We start from the raw sequence: 17,894 nt of genomic DNA, 5'->3' as shown, positions 1-17,894 counted from the left end.
ACAATTGGACTTTGAAAGAGGTTGTGTCTAATAACACATCCGGAATTCGCATAATGCCCTTACTTAGATTACGGCTTATAATTATTAGCCTATACGGATTATTCCTAATGGGATAGATGGATGGGTATATAATTGGATAGTAACTACTCCGGATGGGAGTAGGCAATCCGCCTGTTTGTAATACATCCGGGTGGTTTTGATGCAATAAGTATAACTTCAATGAACTCATTGCTTCTAACATACACAGACGGCCAAGACTGATTGGCCTAATTGGTTCACTCATAGCCGTCTGGGTTGAAAATGTAGGTGGGTTAAGTACGCCCTAAGAACCTGTTTGAAACGGGGCAGGCCACGCCAATACGACCGCCTGCTATACCTCAGCGCTGTAAGGTCGTCTGTCTTTGCGACAAAGCAAAGAAGGCGGGCGAAAGCAGATAAAACATTTAGTCCACTTGCTCTTTTTGAGCAAGATGGCGAGAACTCAAGGGCTAAGGCTCGAGCATAATAGTCATTTGGCCACCTAGAAAAGGTCCAAGACCGCTTGTCTAAAGTCACCGGATGCTCAGTGGCCGGCTGTACGCTTGGTTTGGGGAAATCACCATAGTGATTGATTGACATGGAAATTAGTCATACTCTTTTAAGTATAAAAAATTTCCAAGTCAATCAACCCACTCTTGAACCCAAGCATACAGTCGTCCAGGGGCAATAACACCCGGTATACCGCCTGTATCTAATAAGATGCAGTCATTCATGCAAACATTTTTTTAAAAAAAAACATAACTTTTGAACTTAACTTTTAAAGAAAACCGACCAGATGGCCGGCTGATTCATAATTAAAAAAGCTAACCCCTTGGCCAGCCAAAATAAAAATTGTTACCTGGAATACAACCGGGGGAAATAGAGAATTTGTTGGATAAACCCACTCCTCAATCGGTAAAAACAAAGATACTCGGCACGCAGGCCAAAAATGTATTCGAAATGGCTATCCGGCCGCAGAAAAACTTAATTAACCAGCTTTAGGAGAGGACTCAGCTTCATTTTCATCTGCCACTTCTTCGTTAGCCGGATATTGCTCGTTTCGCTTCTCGTCCTCGTCCTCATCCTGGACCTCCAACATGTTACCCTCAGCCTTCAGGTTCGCCTACCCATCAAGCTCATCAGTGGCTTGCTCATAACGATACTCCCAGACGGCGTAATCGTCATTGGGGAAAAGAGACTTCCACGCCATCTTCATCTGAGTGGTGCAGTCGGCCTCATTCTCCTCTATGAGCAGCCGCTTTTCCTCTTCGGCCCGGGCAGCCCACTTGGACATGAGTTGCTTTTCTTGGTTGGCAAGCTTCTTTTGCAAGTTCTCATTTTGGCGCCTGAGACAAACCTTGTCCCTGCCAACATCTTGTAGCTTGCCAAGCTCAGTCCTAGCCGTCTTAAGCTCCGCCTTCAGCTCGGTCACCTTCTTTTGGGCCGCCTCCAAATCTTTCTTGACTTACAAATTTGCAGCCACCTACGAGTACAGGATATCATGAGTTAGTAACTCAGTCTTATTAACATCATACATTGCTTTGATTGGAAGCGGCCCTTAGGTTGGCAGCTCTTACCTCTTTTTGCTTGTCATTGAATGGTTTTTTAAGACCATTCACTCTCAGTATGGCCTACATCCGGTCTAAAGAAGAGGCGGTTAATATGCAGTCGGCTAAGTCAAGATTTGGAAAATAATCTAACTTAAAAGAAAATTACCTCGGCCAGTTTTGCCAGAATGGCTTCGAAGTTGAGGGAGCCGACTCCTTTAATGGAGTCACGCTGTTCAGCGGAGACGACCCTTAGCATGTCCTTGGCTATCTACCGCACATCCGACGTCTGAAGAGCATCTGCACATGCAACATTTGGTGAGAGGATGGCATAGACCCGGCCAATAGACCGGATGGCTTCAGAGCTTATTGGCAACTGGCTATAAGTCTTAACCTTACAAGGGTAAGGCAAAGGGTAAAAGGCGGTGGTACCTCGAATCATAACCAGATCCTTGGGGCTTTTGTCCTTCCGCTTGCTGGAAAGATCGCCTGGAGAGTCGGCAGCACCTGTAGGAGGCTTGTCCTTGGAGGACTTGGACTCCTTCGCCTGCTTCAGCGCAGCTATGGCAGCCGGCGACTTGACGCCAGTTGAGGGGTGGGATTCAGATTTGCTCGCAGAAGGTTTGTGAGCAATCGTCTTCCTTTGATTTTGGGGCGTCTACCTCTCTCCAGAAGAAGGTCGCTTGGGGGGCCTCTGATCCAAAGCCGGCAGTACGGGCTGCTTAACAGATCCTTCTTGTAAAAATACAATGTTTAGGGTAATTTTACCCCGCCATGTGGACCAACCAGAGGGTGGCACGTGTCAGCCCCAGGGTGGTCCAAAGTGGACCTATCCTTGCTTGACACATGTCATCCCAGATATTTGGAGGATGACGACCTTCAGGCCCAAATCTCGAGAAAGCCGTAAAACGGCGCAGCCCATCACTGATTAGGGTTCTATGACCTAATCAGGGGCACAATTCCCAAGGACCCTATAAATAGGGAGATTCCCCTCTTTTGGAGGGCACGTTCTACCATTTATTACAAACTGTCCCTTTGATAGAGACAACTGAGCTTGGAACCCGAGCAGATCCCCACCTAAATTTCCGCACCTTTTTCTCTCCTTTCAAGTTACTAACTTGATCGTCGGAGGCGGAACACCTACCAACTGGTGTCTCCGTTTGTCTTGCAGGTACAGGCCGCACCGGACCAGTCTTCGAGCTGTAACTCTCCCGAGGGACAAAAACACCCAAAACATTTGGCGCCGTCTGTGGGGAGAGTACCTCAAAGATGGTTGGAGAGTCTGTACCCATTCCTGATCTTACAAACTTACAACCGGTTATACAACCGGAGAACCAAGAAAACCCTCAACCGGCACCTCAGCCGGGAGGTTCTGGAATTCATCAGTCGTTCTCTCGGCCTCCGCCTGAGGTCGTCACTGAGGATGAAGCTGATGATGACGTGGAGACCTATACCACAAAGGATGGGTCCTTCGTGTCTAAGTACATGCGTTCTAAAGATAAATTGGAGCGCAATCTTGATCAGGCGGGCCCAAGCAGGCGCCCCTCTGGATGGCCAGAAGGGGAAACCCAGAAGGCCAAAGGTCAAGCCCCAGTCACCCGGGTTGAGCTCATGAAATTCATGACCTCTTTCAAAGGTGAAATCAAGGCCATGATCAACAAAAACAAGGCAGGCTCTAGCAAGAGTCCGCCGGCTAAAAGTCTCCCACTCCTGGGAAGAAAAAGCCCGTCAAGGACAGGCGTCCAACTCCCCATCCCAAAGACAAAGAAAGGGAGAAGGAGAGGATGGCCTCCAGACTTGACTGGTCGAAAATTCTATTGCCTACTGGTCCTCAGAGGCAGCCTCGGCATGAACAGCCGGGGACCAGCAAGAAAACAGCCTCCGACGCTCGACACATCATCGAGCGGAGGAGAAACCAGCAGCTGTCTAAGTCAGCCTCTACTTCGAGCTTTCCAGAGAGCTTCAAAGAAACTTCTGTAAGGAACTCACAGTCCTTACTTGAGAGTCGGAAAGGCGGCAAAACCGTCAATACCGAACCTCAGCTGATGATTGGGTCTGTCCCATATGTGCCTCAGGCGCAGTATGGGCAATATGGCCTACAGTTCATGCAGCCTGCTCCTTTTGGAGGACAAGCGGCATACACCCCCGTCCAGCCTTTGGACTGGCAGCTCCGGCTGCTCAAGCTTGGTGAACAACCCTCTGCGTTTGCCAAGAATATAACCGAGGCGGCTCAGCCGTCCAAGGTTAAGAATGTGTTGGTGGGCACCTATGATGGTACCACCAACCTAAAAGACCACCTGATGGCATACACCAACCTCATATGCTTACAGGGTTGGGACGATGCCACCTGGTGTCGATGTTTCCCGGCTACACTGAAAGGCATTGCCCAACAGTGGTTTGGCAACTTGCCAGCCGGCTCAATTGATTGCTTCAAGAAGCTAGCCTTCTTGTTTGCCACCAACTTCTCAATGAACATCCCTGCTAAGAAAACGAGCCTTGATTTGAGCACCGTTAAGCAGGGTGAGAAGGAAGGGCTACACTCATATGTCAGGCGGTTCAACCTGGTCAGAATTCAGATCCAGAGACTGTCTAACGAGGTAGCTTTTACAGACTTTTTCAAGGGTTTGAGAGACGGGTCGGCTTTTAAGTTCGACCTTGTCAGAAAGGGGGCATTTACGCTACAGGCGGCCCTGAGGGAGGCGGAGAGCTATATTCAAGCTACCGACCTCTGCACGCCTAGTAGTCAGTCAGACTCAAAGAAGTCTGACAAACAAAAAGAAAGCCGGTCTGCTCAGCCGGCCAACAAAAAAGAAGAGAGCAAAAAGAGAAAAGAAGTCTGGGCGGTTAGTGATTCTGACCAGCCGTCCCAGAAGAAAAAGAGAGAGTTTAAACCGTACGTCCCCAAGTACGAGTTTAACAAAGACTGCAACTCCATCCTCATGGAGGTAAAGGACCGGTTGTCCATTGAGAAGCCGAATCTAATGAAGAGTTCCGTCCAGTCGCGGAACAAAAATAAATTTTGCCAGTTCCATGAGGAGGTTGGCCATGACACCAGCGACTGCTTCAGTCTACAGCGGACGTTGGACCGTCTGGCTGACAAAGGGATTCTAAAGTCCTACATTTCTAAGTCCCCAGCTGGGGCAAAGAAGAAAAACAAGGGTCAGTCCCCCAAGACTACCCATCAGCCTACTAGTAGCTCGGATACCGACAAGGATCCAGTCTACACTATAGCAAGTGGATTTTCATGTGGTGGCCGTACCATCCGGGGCACCAAGAGCCATCTTCGAAAGATGGACAAGGATGATGATGATGAGCAAGCGTCTGCCAATTCCACCTTCCCAGACGTCCTCATAACTGAGAAGGACAGGGGCAGCGTCCGCAGTCCGCATGACGACCCGGTCGTCATTGAATGTAAGGTTGCCAACCAGCTGGTTGGACGGATCCTTATTGACATCGGCAGCTCGTCGGACTTTATCAGCCTCCGGTGCCTATAGAAGCTGAAATACAATGTCAGCTGCATGCATCCGATCACCCGCCCCTTGGTTGGTTTTGGAGGTGGGATGGTCTACCCAGCCGGAAGAATTGACTTGCCCATCCGGCTGGGAGAAAAAGGCCAAGGACGACATATTGTTGTCAGATTCTTGGTCGTTGAGGAGTTGACCGCCTACAATATCATCCTTGGTAGGCCAACCCTCAACGAAGCCAAGGCGGTAATCATCCTGTCTCTCATGCTCATCAAGTATGAGCGGGATGATGGCTCTGTTGGTTCCCTGAACGGGGATCAGAAGACGGCTCGAGAGTGCTACCTCTCAGCCGTTAAAGACACTGTGGCCTCAGACGGCCAAGAGAAGGAACCAATAGACCTTGACGATGTCAAGGATGCCAATCCTGCCCCACCTGCCGTTGGTAAGAAAAGAAAAGCGCCTCTGCTGGTGGAGGTGAAAAAAGAGAAAAAATAGCAATCACTGCCCGGGGAACGGTCATACGAGCTCCGTCCCCAACCGGCTAGTGAAAACATTGATCTCGCTCTGGATGACAGCCGTCCAGAGCGTACTGTGAAGGTTGGGATGGTTGCTTATGCTACTCTGGGTGCAAGCTTGCACCTTTTGCTGAAAGAATTCAAAGACATCTTTGCCTTTGAAGTGGAAGAGATGCCAGGCGTCAGCCCGGATCTCGCTGTCCACAAACTCGCCGTGGATCCTAAAAAGAAGCCCATCCGGCAAAAGAAAAGAAACCATGGCGAGGAAAGAAGTCAGGCGGCAGCTGCCGAAGTCAAAAAGCTGCTAGATGCCAGGTTCATTCGGCCTTGTATTTCCCCGACTGGGTGGCCAATGTGGTCCTTGTTAAGAAACCGAATGGGACCTGGCGCATGTGTGTTGATTACACAGACCTCAACAAGGCGTGTCCAAAGGACAATTACCCGCTTCCAAAGATCGACAGTCTGGTCGATTCAACAGCCGGTCACGCCTTGATGAGCTTCATGGATGCCTACTCTGGCTTCCATCAGATACCCCTCTGGTAGAAAGATCAAGAGAAGACAGCCTTCGTCACTGATTTGGGGTTATTCTGCTATAATGTGATGCCGTTTGGCTTGAAGAATGCGCCTGCCACCTTCCAACGGATGATTAATACGGTATTCATTAATCAAATTGGGAGGAATGTGGAGGCGTACATCAATGACATGATAGTCAAATCCAAGCAACTGATGGATCATCTGGCTGTTCTCTGAGAAACGTTCACCACCCTCAGGCGGCATAAGGCCATTTTAAACCCCAAGAAATGCGTCTTTGGTGTTGAGTCTGGGAAGTTTCTCGGAATCCTGATTGATCAGAGGGGGATAGAGGCTAACCCCAAAAAGATACAGGCGGTAATTGACATGAAGTCACCCCGTTCTGTCAAGGAAGTTCAGAGACTAACTGGTTGCTTAGCCGCCTTGGGAAGGTTCCTCAGCCGGTCAGGCGACAAATGCCTTTACTTCTTCCAAGGAATCAGGAAGAAGACCAGGTTTGAATGGGGAGACGATGCTGAGACGGCATTTTAGAAGCTAAAAGAGCACTTGCATTCTCTGCCTAGACTGGTCAGTCCTCTGCCTAGGGAGACGTTGTACATGTATTTGGCCGTCTCAGATCATGCTCTCAGTGCCGTTCTCCTTGCTGAGCGAGACGGCGTTCAGCTCCCGGTTTACTTCATTAGCCATGTTCTAAAAAATGCTGAACTCCGGTACCCCATGGTTGAAAATTTTGGCCTTGCTTTGTACATGGCATTCAAAAAATTAAAGGCTTACTTTCTGGCTCATCCGGTGGTGATTTATACCGACCAGCCACTCAAGCGGCCAATGTCTACTTTGGAGTCAACCGGCAGAATGTTGAAATGGGCTATTGAAATGCAAAGTCTTGAAATCACTTACGAACCAAGGAAGGCAGTGAAAGGTCAGGCGTTTGCTGACTTCATTGTTGAAATGACCCGTCCGGTGGCTCCGGATAATCTTGATCAGGTTTGGAAAGTGTATGTAGACGGGAGCTCTACAAAGAACGGCTGTGGTGCAGGCGTAATCTACGAGTCCCCTAAGGGGGACAGTTATGAATATGCACTACGGTTCAAGTTTCAGGCCTTAAACAATGAGGCGGAATATGAAGCCCTGCTAGCCGGAATCCGCATGTGTAAGGCGGCAGGGGCAACAAAAATTGACGCCTACTCTGATTCATAGCTGGTCGTTAGCCAGTATGAGGGAAAATTTGAGGCAACTCACCCGGCTATGATAAAATATCTTCAGGCGGTCAAAGAGGAGGCTGGGTCTCTTGAGGAGTTTCATTTTAATTAAGTACCCAGGTCTGATAACAACCAGGCGGATGCACTGTCAAAACTTGCATCTTCCGCCTGCCATGATACGCCTCGGTCAGTCTTTTGGGAAGTTCTTGAAAAAAGAAGCATCTATGAAGATCCCATTAGAGTCCTGGACCGAAGCTCTACCTGGATGGATGGCATCCGGGCATACCTCTCAGACGGTACACTTCCTGATTCGCCACAGGAGGCAGCCGTTCTGAAAAAGCGAGCCGCAAGCTTCGAGTTGAGAAATGGAGAACTCTTCAAGGCGGGGTTTTTTTAGCCTCTTTTGAAGTGTGTAACCCCAGAAAAGGGGAAAGAAGTTCTTGAAGACTTGCACTCAGGATTCTGCGCCTCCCACATAGGCGGGAGATCCCTAGCCGTCAGAGCCAGCCGACATTACTTTTGGCCCACTCTGGAGGCAGACGCCAAGGAGTTGGTGAAGAAATGTGACAAGTGCCAGAAATTTGGCAAACTTATTCACCGTCCGGCTACTAATCTGACGACCATCCACAGCCCAATCCCGTTTGCAAAATGGGGCATGAACATCTTAGGTCCTTACACACCTGCCCCAGGCGGAAAGCGTTACATCTTGGTGGCTGTGGATTACTTTACCAAGTGGGTAGAGGTTGAGGCGGTAAAGAATATCAAGACATCATACGTCATCTCTTTCATCTGGAAGAATGTCATCACCCGGTATGGGGTTCCTATGTCCATGTTGTTTGATAATGGTCCTCAGTTTGAGACGCCTCAGTAAAAACTTGGTTGGGAGATCAAGGGATCTCAAGTTTTTTTGCATCAGTCGGCAGTCCCCAAGCAAACGGCCAGGTTGAAGCCTTCAACAAACTAATCTCAGACGGCATTAAGAAGAAAATTGAAAGAGCCGGTGGCTTATGGGCTGAGGAATTAATCCATGTCCTATGGGCCATCCGGACAACAACAAAGGGGGCAACCGGTCAAACCCCATTTCTCATGGTTTACGGTGCTGAAGCCATCTTGCCCATTGAACACTATGAGCCGACTCTTAGAGTCATGCTTTATGATGAAGAGGCAAACTGGGAGGCAATGCGCCTGGCATTGGACTCACTCCCAGAACGCAGGGGCAATGCCGCCTTGCGTCATGAGATTTACCGTCTGAGAATGACAAGAGCCTACAACAAGAAAGTACACAGGCGTCCTTTGAAAGTGGACGACCTAGTGTTACGGAAAATGGAGGCAACCGGTAGGGCCAATGAGCTTGGAAAGCTATTTCCAAATTGGGAAGGCCCCTACCGGATCTATGAAGAAGTAAGAGACGACACCTACCGCCTGAAAACTCCAGACGGCAGGCGCCTGCCTAGAACTTGGAATGTAGACAATTTGAAAAAGTATTACTTCTGAGATTTGTAATGTTTGTAAACAAGAAATTGCTTTTTGTTTTCACTTGTTTATTTCTCTGAGTTTGTCACTTGAAAATTGAATTAACGTCTGATTGACGAGAGGCCAATGGCCAGATAATTAAGCTAAGCACAAAACCGCTTAGTGGCTATACAGCCAGTCTCAAACAAGACCAGAAGGCCAATGGCCGGATGGCTGCTTTTCCCATAAATTCGCCTATCCCAACATGGACAAAGGCGTCCGGCAACACCCCTCCGGGTGCAATCGTCGCAGAGAGAAGCCAACCTGCTTACTCTAAGTACAAATGCAGGCGGCCACGATTGGACGACTGAATCAGCCATCCATAGCCGTCTGACCTGAACAGTCTAAGGAACGACCAAGTTTCGGAACCCGGATGTCCAATGACATCAGTCGGCGACCGACTGTAGTTCTTACTTAGCATTTTTTCGTTCTAAATTGCATACATCCTCGTTTGGGGAAAAAGAGTTGTGCAATGGCTATACAATCTCTACCTAGACGGTCAACACCGTCTAGATAGTGACTGGAACGCCTGTTAATGTACGGCTGTGCACTTGGTTTGGGGCAATCACTACTGTGATTGATTGACTTACAAACGTATCATGCTCTATGCAGCATCAGACGTTCCCAAGTCAATCAACCAACTCCACTTGAAACCAACCACACAGCCGTCTAGGGGCAAGGACAGCCGTATACTTTTGATAAGTTAGGCAGATATCGCCGCATGCTTTTGATAAGTTGGGCAAATATTGAAAATGCAAAAAATTGAAATGAAATTGAAGTGCAAACACAAGCGCAAAGTAATAAAAACCGACTCAGTCGGTGCATTCATTGAATTTCCACCCAGCCAAACGGCTGTGATGGATTAAATGTTAACCGGACCCCGTCCGGGTAAAGGAAATTGTTTGACAACATGGCCCTACAGCCGGTAAAGATACGAATATACTCGGCACACAGGCCGGAAAAGCAAGTTTGGTGGCATACTGCCGCAGATAAATAAAAAAAAGAAAGAAATTGGAACACAACCGTTGAATTCATTGCCCCGTAAACGGTCCATCCTAGCCCTTCTCCCCTTCTTCAGTTTCGGGGGCTTCAGGCTCGGGGTGCTCAGTGTTGGCCCAGGCGAGGAAAGACTCAGGCTCTGGCTCACCCTTCTCTCTCAGGTATATCACCTCTTTAACATATTTGTAAGCCAGAGCCTAGACGCCATAATCCTTGTTTGGATACAAAGTAGCCCAGGCGATCTTCATCATGGCCTCGCTGTCGGCGGCCATCTCAGCTACCAGGCGATTTTGATCCGCCTGCAGAGTTGCTCGGAAGTTATCCTAAGCTTTGGCCGCCTCCTTCTCCAGCTTTGCAACCTTGCCCTTCAGATCAGTGTCCTCTTTCGAGACACCCTGAAGCTTCTCAAGGTCCTCCTGAGCCTTCTGGAGGTCCTCCCTGAGCTTGGGGAGGTCCTCCTCCGCCTGTTTCTGGGCCGTCTCTGCATCCGCCGCCATCTGCTTGGCCGCCCGCAAGTCCGCCTCCAACTCTTGGATCTTGGCCGCCTGTGTCATTTGGGTTGCTTTAGTTTCAAGATCGTCAATGATACATGAGTATAAAGCAACATTATTGGCGTCCGAGGCGGACTGCTTGGCCCGTCTTACCTCATCCCGCTTGCGGGTGTAAGGACGCTTGAGCCCGTCTACCCGCAGAAGAACCTGCAAAAGCAAACAGGGTTAGCACTGCAGGCGGAGAAAAACTTGGAGAAAAAATGATTCAAAATTATTCAAGTGTCTTACCTCATCCAGGAGGGACAAGATACGTTCAAGATTGAACGTCTCAATCCCTGGGATAGCACCCTTATCCCGCTTGCTCACAGCCTCCAGTATGGCCTTGGCGTGCTTCTGGACGTCTGGCCAGCGAGGTGATTGATCTGCACCACAATCAGTGTCAGAGTGTGAAACTAAAGCAGCACCAATCTGGTTCCGACCGTTTGAGGATGACGTCTGCTGGGAGTGTGATTTCACTCGCAACGGCCACCCCAGCTCAGGCGGGGATTCAAAAGGGTTCTTACCTGCAGAGCCGGCCAGACGAGAGCCGCTGGCAGGTGCGGTGAACCCCCCGGTTGCAGATAGGGGGTTGGCCAGGTCGAGGCCTAGGGAGCCACTCACCTTCTCCGTTCTTCCCCCTATCCGCATCTGAGTCTTCCCGCCTGGGGCGTTGGGAGTTGCGGTGGAGGCTGCCTTTTTCGAGGACTTGCTGGGGTTAGAGGCGGTGGTCTCCTCCCTTGCCCGTTTGAGTTTTTTCTCAAACGTCTTATCCACCTCTCCCCCCTAAGAAAATAAACAAGTTAATGTTAGCAGTCGAAGAAAGCAAACTTTGAAAGCAAACTCAAGAAAAGAGTCAGACGTTTACCTTGGCCCTGAGTTCCCTCGCCTGAGCCTCGGCCAGGTCTCTGCGGATTTGAGCAGAGGACCGCCCGGGAGTCTTCTCGTCTGGCAACATGTTCAACGCTTCTTCTGCAAAAAACAAAAAGGAATTGGTTAGTACATCATTAAAAACGATTCCGATACAAAAGTACTACAGACGGATATTGATTCAGGCGCATACGTCTGGTGAACATGTGCCCTAGCCGGCAGGCGGCTAGGAAGCATTCGTCCCTGAGCTTGGCGCTCTTAAGGATCCAGTTTCTGGGGACTTTTATTGTCTCCCGGGTTGACAGTGTGGCGTCTGTGAGGCCGAAGAAGTCAGCCTCAATTATTTTATCGAAGTCCTCATCCGGGATCCGGGGCAGACAGCATTTCCGACCCAGAAGGTCGGGCTTTTTATTATATTGACGGAGCTCGCAATTCTCCCGCCTGGTTGGGGCCGTCAGCAGGTAGAACCTGTGCTTCCAGCCATCAAATTTGGAGACCTTATCCAAGGTCATCATATATTGAGGAAACGTGGTCAAAGTATACCACGCTCTGTACCCGCCTGGGCTGCGGCTAAGATAGTGCATCTTAGCAAAAGCTTCCCAGCCGGGGTGAATTCCTTGGAACTCACAGGCGGCAACATACCCCAGAATGTTTGCCCAAGAATTGGGGGTAAGTTGCCAGACTCCGAGGCCGTAGCCTCTCAAGATTGCCTTCACCGCCTGGTGAAGGGGGAAGCGCAGACCAGCCTTGAATGCCGCCTCGTAACAGCCGAAGTAGCCGTTGGCGTTTCGTTCAGTGTCTTCCCAAGAAATGGTGCCGTCTGCAGGAGGCACCCTTATTTTGTACCCGTCTCCTAACGGGTGAACTTTCAAAAAAATTTCAAGGCCTCTTTCCATGAGGTCCCTGTCTTTGTTGGAGACGTGGATCTTGTAGGGATCGTCCTTCTCATTCCACTTCTTCCTCTCTTCTTCCTCGCTATCCTCAAGCGGGGGAAGATCATCACTGCTCTCAGAAGAGGAGATAGTAAATCCGCTCCCCGTCTCCTCCCCAGATTGGGAGACAGAAGCTGAGGCGGCCTCCTCACCGCCTTGGTCGCACTCGTCCAAAAACAAGTCTGGAGGAGTTGGGGGGCCACGCGGAGGGGATCTCTCCGGAGCCGTCTGGTGTTCTGAGCTAGACGTCTCTCCCTCAGGCGTTTGGCCGCTTGAGCCTTCGCTCCTATAATTCGGATCATGTGCCGTCTGCATAGTCCGAGCCATTGTGTCCTACACAGACGCGCAAATAGTTGGAATCCAAGCATGAGGGTGGTCCCAACACCCTGAGACGGCACTACCAGTCCTAGACTCAGCCGTTCCTGGTGAACGGCTGGATTCTAACCTAGGTTGTGCCGTGTGTGTTGGTGATGAATCCATTTATTGCAAGAAATATGTACAAGCGGTAAAATGAAAAAGAGCTGAGAGTGTCAGAGACGGTACCTTTAGATTTGAGATCTGAAGGTAGATGGGTCCGCATGTGTTGAGAAGAATGAGTTTTCTTAAAACTTGCGCTTGACTCAGACGGATGACTTCTTCTCTCTCTTTCAAGATTCTCTCAAAGTTCTCTCTGAAAATTTTTGTGAAACGTACAAAAATAATGAGGGTAAACGGCTATAAAAGGAGGGTAAATTAAGGGGTATTCCTGTAATTTACTCAGATGGTGAACAGTAAAATTTTGCGCGGTAAAATTACCACCAATCAGAGAGTGACGCGTGTCACAGATGCCACATGGCGTGCCACGTCACATCTGTGAGGGGCAAATGTTTAGGGTAATTTTATCCCGCCATGTGGACCAACTAGAGGGTGGCACGTGTCAGCCCTAGGGTGGTCCAAAATGGGCCTATCCCTGCTTGACACGTGTCATCCCAGGTATTTGGAGGATGACGGCCTTCAGGCCCAAATCCCGAGAAAGCCGTAAAACGGCGCAGCCCACCACTGATTAGGGTTCTGTGACCTAATCAAGGGCACAATTCCCAAGGACCCTATAAATAGGGAGATTCCCCTCTTTTGGAGGGCACGTTCTACCATTTATTACAAACTGTCCCTTTGATAGAGACAACTGAGCTTGGAACTCGAGCAGATGCCCACCTAAATTTCCGCACCTTTTTCTCTCCTTTCAAGTTACTAACTTGATCGTCGGAGGCGGAGCACCTACCAACTGGTGTCTCCGTTTGTCTTGCAGGTACTGGCCGCACCGGACCAGTCTTCGAGCTGTAACTCTCCCGAGGGACAAAAACACCCAAAACATACAACACTTAGCAAAAAGTGTGCAATCAATAATCCCAAGACAAACTTTTGGATGTATAAGAGCTTACATGCTCCAGTTGATCTTTTTTGAAGATCTGGCTTTTCTACCGAATCATTTGATGGTATGCAGCAGCTGAGTTGCCAGGCTTTTTGCTAGGGTCCAGCTGAGACATAGCTTCTTCTGCAAAAAGACCGACTGGGTGGTTAGCAAAACAAACAAAGTAAAAATTAAAATGCTCTACAAAACACTAATCCGACTGCCCACCTTTTCTTTTTTCTGTGCTCAGGCCACAAGCGGGCAGGAAAAAGGGATCCATAAACCATTCAAACCTAGGGATTAGGGATGGCAATGGGTCGGATCTGGACCGGGTCTGGATGGACCCAGATCCAGATCCGTTTTTGTATCTAGGATCCAGATTCGACCCGGATCCGTCGGGTTTGGAAAATGGAGACCCAGATCTAGATCCGACGGTCCAACGGATCCGGGTCCAAAATGGGTCCAATATATTTTGTTTAATTTTTTGGTAATAAATGTAATGTTTGGGTCAAAAAATGCATTTCAAACTTCTGTCGGGGGTTATTAAGTTCAACCTAAATTAAAGTTATACGACTAATAAAAAAACACAAAGTAACCAACTTATACACTTATACTTTGGAATAAAAATTATAAACAACGAAAAAAGTACGATGTTACAAATGAGCAAGTGAAAAAACAACGATGATGTATTTGATATGAGCATCCAAAATTCATCTCTTGAAAGGGCTAATCTATTATCATTACTAACATCATCAACATTTTTAATAAAGAAACAAACAGTTTTAGTTTTTTTTTTTTAATATGAAAATTTTAAAACGGGTAAACGGATCTGGATCCGGGTCTAGGGAACGAACCTGGATCCAGATCCGTTTTTTCAGTAGGACCCGGATCCGACGGATCCAAAATTTGGAGACCTAGATTCGTGAAAAACGCATCTGGATCCACGGATCCGGGTCGGGTCCAAATCCACTGCCATCCCTACTAGGGATGTAACTATTTGGGATGATCTCCCTCTCAGATCCCCCTTATACAGTTTTGACGTCAACCTTAAACAACCCAGGTGTCAAAATCTAATCATAGTCTTCGTCAGATATAGGCGGGAGAATTGCTTTTTGGCTAAGGAGAAAGGGGTTCTGATTCTAAGAGTTGAATTTTTTATTCCGAGTGGTGTCTGGGGAAGAGATGATGTAAAATTTATTTCTCCAATCTTTCCACTTGGACTCTTTCCCCAAAGTCATCATGTAACCCTTATTACAAGTTAAAGTGTACCAGCCGGGTCCGGATGACTTGGGAGCCTTACTCAAGTAATGCATAGAGGCGAATGCCTCAAAGCAAGGTTCTACTCCCTGCATCCTGCAGGCGGCCACGTATCCTAAAATTTTAACCCAAGAATTGGGGGCTAGTTGCCATACCCCCAGACGGTAACCATCAAGGATCCTTTCGACGGCTGGATCTAAGGGGAACCAAAGGTCCGCCTGTATTGCGACCACATAACAGCCAAAGCTAGAGTCCCCATGGCTCTAGCCAGGCGGTCAGAAGACTGTGTCGTCAAGGGTTGGGACATTTATTCTATAGCTAGCGCCCATCACATAGGTGTCCCGGATGTCCTCTAAGTTTTTTCACATGAGTCTTTGAGTTGCAGCGGAGATGTGGGTGAAGTATGGGGTGTACAGCTCTTGAAGAGAGGAAGAAGTCCACCTTCTGGCCTTGTTCGGTAGAGGCGACTTTTCCCTCAGATTCCTTTTCGTCAGCCTCAGGCAGCTTCTCTTCGCTCTTAGAGCAGCCTGAGGTAACATCCGTCTGGGATGACCCTTGTTCGGAGCCGGATGACCTATCATCATATTCATTCTCTAACTCATCCAAAATAGATCATTTGGTGTGCTTGGGATGCTAGATGGATAATAGGAGATTTCGTTCCTAGGCACCTTAATAGGACTCTCGTCCTCTTCATCACTAGAGTCTGGGTTGTTCTCTTAGTTCTGGCCATAGTGTCCTGCACAAACACAGAAACGGTCGGATTTGGGGACGAGTGCAGATTGGGGCCGGCGGCACCCCTAGTCCTAGATTCAGTTGTCTCAGGTGACCGGCTGACAGTTATCCTAGGCCATGCCGTGTGTGTTTGTGAAACCATTTATAAAGAGGAAAAACAAACACAGACAGAAAAGCGAAATATAAAGAGAGAGATAGAGCAGACGGTTACCTTGTTAAGGTACTGTTGAAGGTTGCTTGAGCCGGTTGTGTCAGACAGAACGAAAGCAAACGACAAGCGGAAAGTTCTTTTATGAAAGGTCAAAGATTCTCTCAAAAGTTTTTCGTAAATATACGAAAAATGAGGGGCAAAGGATAAAATTTATAGAGGGGAAATCCTGGGGCAACCCCGTAATTTTTCCAGATGGGTGAATAGTAAAACTGACACCCCAATGCATGCGAGACAAATGTCACAGATGCCACGTGGCAAGCCACGTCACATCTGTGAGGGGAAAATGTTTTGGGTAAAATTACCCAAGACGCGTGGCCCTATCAGAAGCTGACACGTGTCAGCCTATGAGAGGTCCAAATGGATCTCTCACCTAATGACACGTGTCCCTCCAAACAAATGGGAGAAAAGGCTGCCCTTCTGGCCCAAATCCCGAGAAAGCCGTATTACAGCGCAACCCACCAAACTTAGGTCAGAATGACCTAAGAAAGGGCATTTTCCCAATGACCCTATAAATACGGAGATTTCCCCCATTTATGGGACAGATACATTTATTACAACAACCCTACATTCTCTCACATCAGAGAAAACACCTGATCTCGGAATCCGAGAAGAACTCACTTTCATCTTTTTCCGCACCTTTTCGTATTCTTCGACAAATACTAACTTGATCGTCGGAGGCGGAGCTCCTACCAATCGGAGTCTTCGTGTTTTGCAGGTATAGAGCGCGCCGGACCAGTCTTCTAGCTGTAACTCTCACGAGGGACAAAAACACCCAAAACAGAAATGGCATAATTAGTCACTTTAAATATAAAATCTGTTAGGAAAATGTATAATTAATTTACGATTTTCAAATTTTTATTTATGCTGAAAAAACTAGTGATGTCATTATTAGTTTTGGCGGAAATTTTTTTTATAAGAAATTGACGTGTGGAAAGTAATGACATCAGAGGTAATTATTTTAGTCATATTTATTATTTATAAATAGATATATATGTTTGAATGATGATTAAGTGATTCTTCACGTTATTGCAGGGTATTGTTGCTTCAGGTGTAATGGTGACAATAACCGCTTGGTGTATTCGTCTTAAAGGACCCTTGTTCGTGTCCATATTCAACCCTTTAACAGTCGTTCTAGTCGCATTTGCAGGATATCTCTTATTGGATGAAAAGTTATACTTAGGAAGGTACATTTTCAAATCTTTTGCCCTTTAATATATATATATATATATATATATATATATATATATGTAGAGAGAGAGAGAGAAACAGCCCCAGTTTATCTAGCGATAAATAAAAATCGTTTATCTAATGACATTTTCGTAAATAAATCAATAAAACATTTCAGTCAGCATGACATTTTCGTAAATAAATCAACATTTTCGTAATCTCTATTATTTTTATGAAATAACAGCATATAAGTGGTGTACTTGTACCAGTGTACTAGGAGCAATATTAATCGTGATCGGATTATACGGGGTAATATGGGGTAAAGGGAAGGAGATAAAGAAGATAACAAAGCTGGTGCCTTCAATGAGTTGCGAAGATTCAAATGAAGATATCGAAATTATTACATCTTCAGTACTTGATAAGGGAAGCAACGCTAGCAAGGATATTGTTATGAACAATGCTTCAACAAGGCCAAATTTTGCAAAAAAGGAAGACGATAATCACTCATTTCGAAACGACAACATTGACGTTGATGCTCAATGATGTGAATCCAAAAATGTTGTATGATTATCATGAAAATCGGTATGTTAATCATCTATTACTCCATGCTACAAGCTGTAATGTAGGTTTAGTAGTCATAATTAAGGGTATCGTAGTTAGTTATTTTACAATTTAGAATCTTGTATTGCAATCTGAGCTTTTGATGCAAGACGCAACTCCATTCTCTTTCCCTTGTGTTGTTAAATTGATTGTCGATTCTATGTAAATTATGTATGAAGGAGAAGAATTAAAAGATTGAAGATCTCATAATAATAGTGTTGGGTTTTGGTGAATCCGACCCACCGCGGAAGGAAACCCGAGCCAAGATCACACTCACAATAATTATAACCATAAAGCATAATAAACTTAAACAACAAGATTAAGAAAGAGATTAATACCTTTAGCGCGTGCTTCGCTCACTAATTGAGCTCTTACTTCAAAAGCTCTTAGCCCCGCTCACACGAGGACCTCCAACGAAGTCCACCC

General features: G+C 47.3%; 1 protein-coding gene across 1 annotated transcript in view; it reads left to right on the top strand.

Annotated features, from left to right (window-relative positions):
* Nucleotides 1-17,411, top strand: part of LOC145571087 (WAT1-related protein At1g68170-like) — a 50,533-nt gene extending 33,122 nt beyond the window's left edge. Inside the window, exons 6-7 of the mRNA XM_081630177.1 lie at nt 16,734-16,885; nt 17,138-17,411. Of these exons, the coding sequence (XP_081486303.1) occupies nt 16,734-16,885; nt 17,138-17,411 (426 nt within the window). The remainder of the gene's footprint in view (nt 1-16,733; nt 16,886-17,137) is intronic.
* Nucleotides 17,412-17,894: the final 483 nt, after the last annotated feature.

The sequence above is a fragment of the Chenopodium album genome, chromosome 12 (genome assembly GCF_948465745.1).
Source record: "Chenopodium album chromosome 12, dcCheAlbu1.1, whole genome shotgun sequence".
Lineage (NCBI taxonomy): Eukaryota > Viridiplantae > Streptophyta > Magnoliopsida > Caryophyllales > Amaranthaceae > Chenopodium > Chenopodium album.
This window is presented reverse-complemented; position numbering and strand designations above follow the sequence as displayed.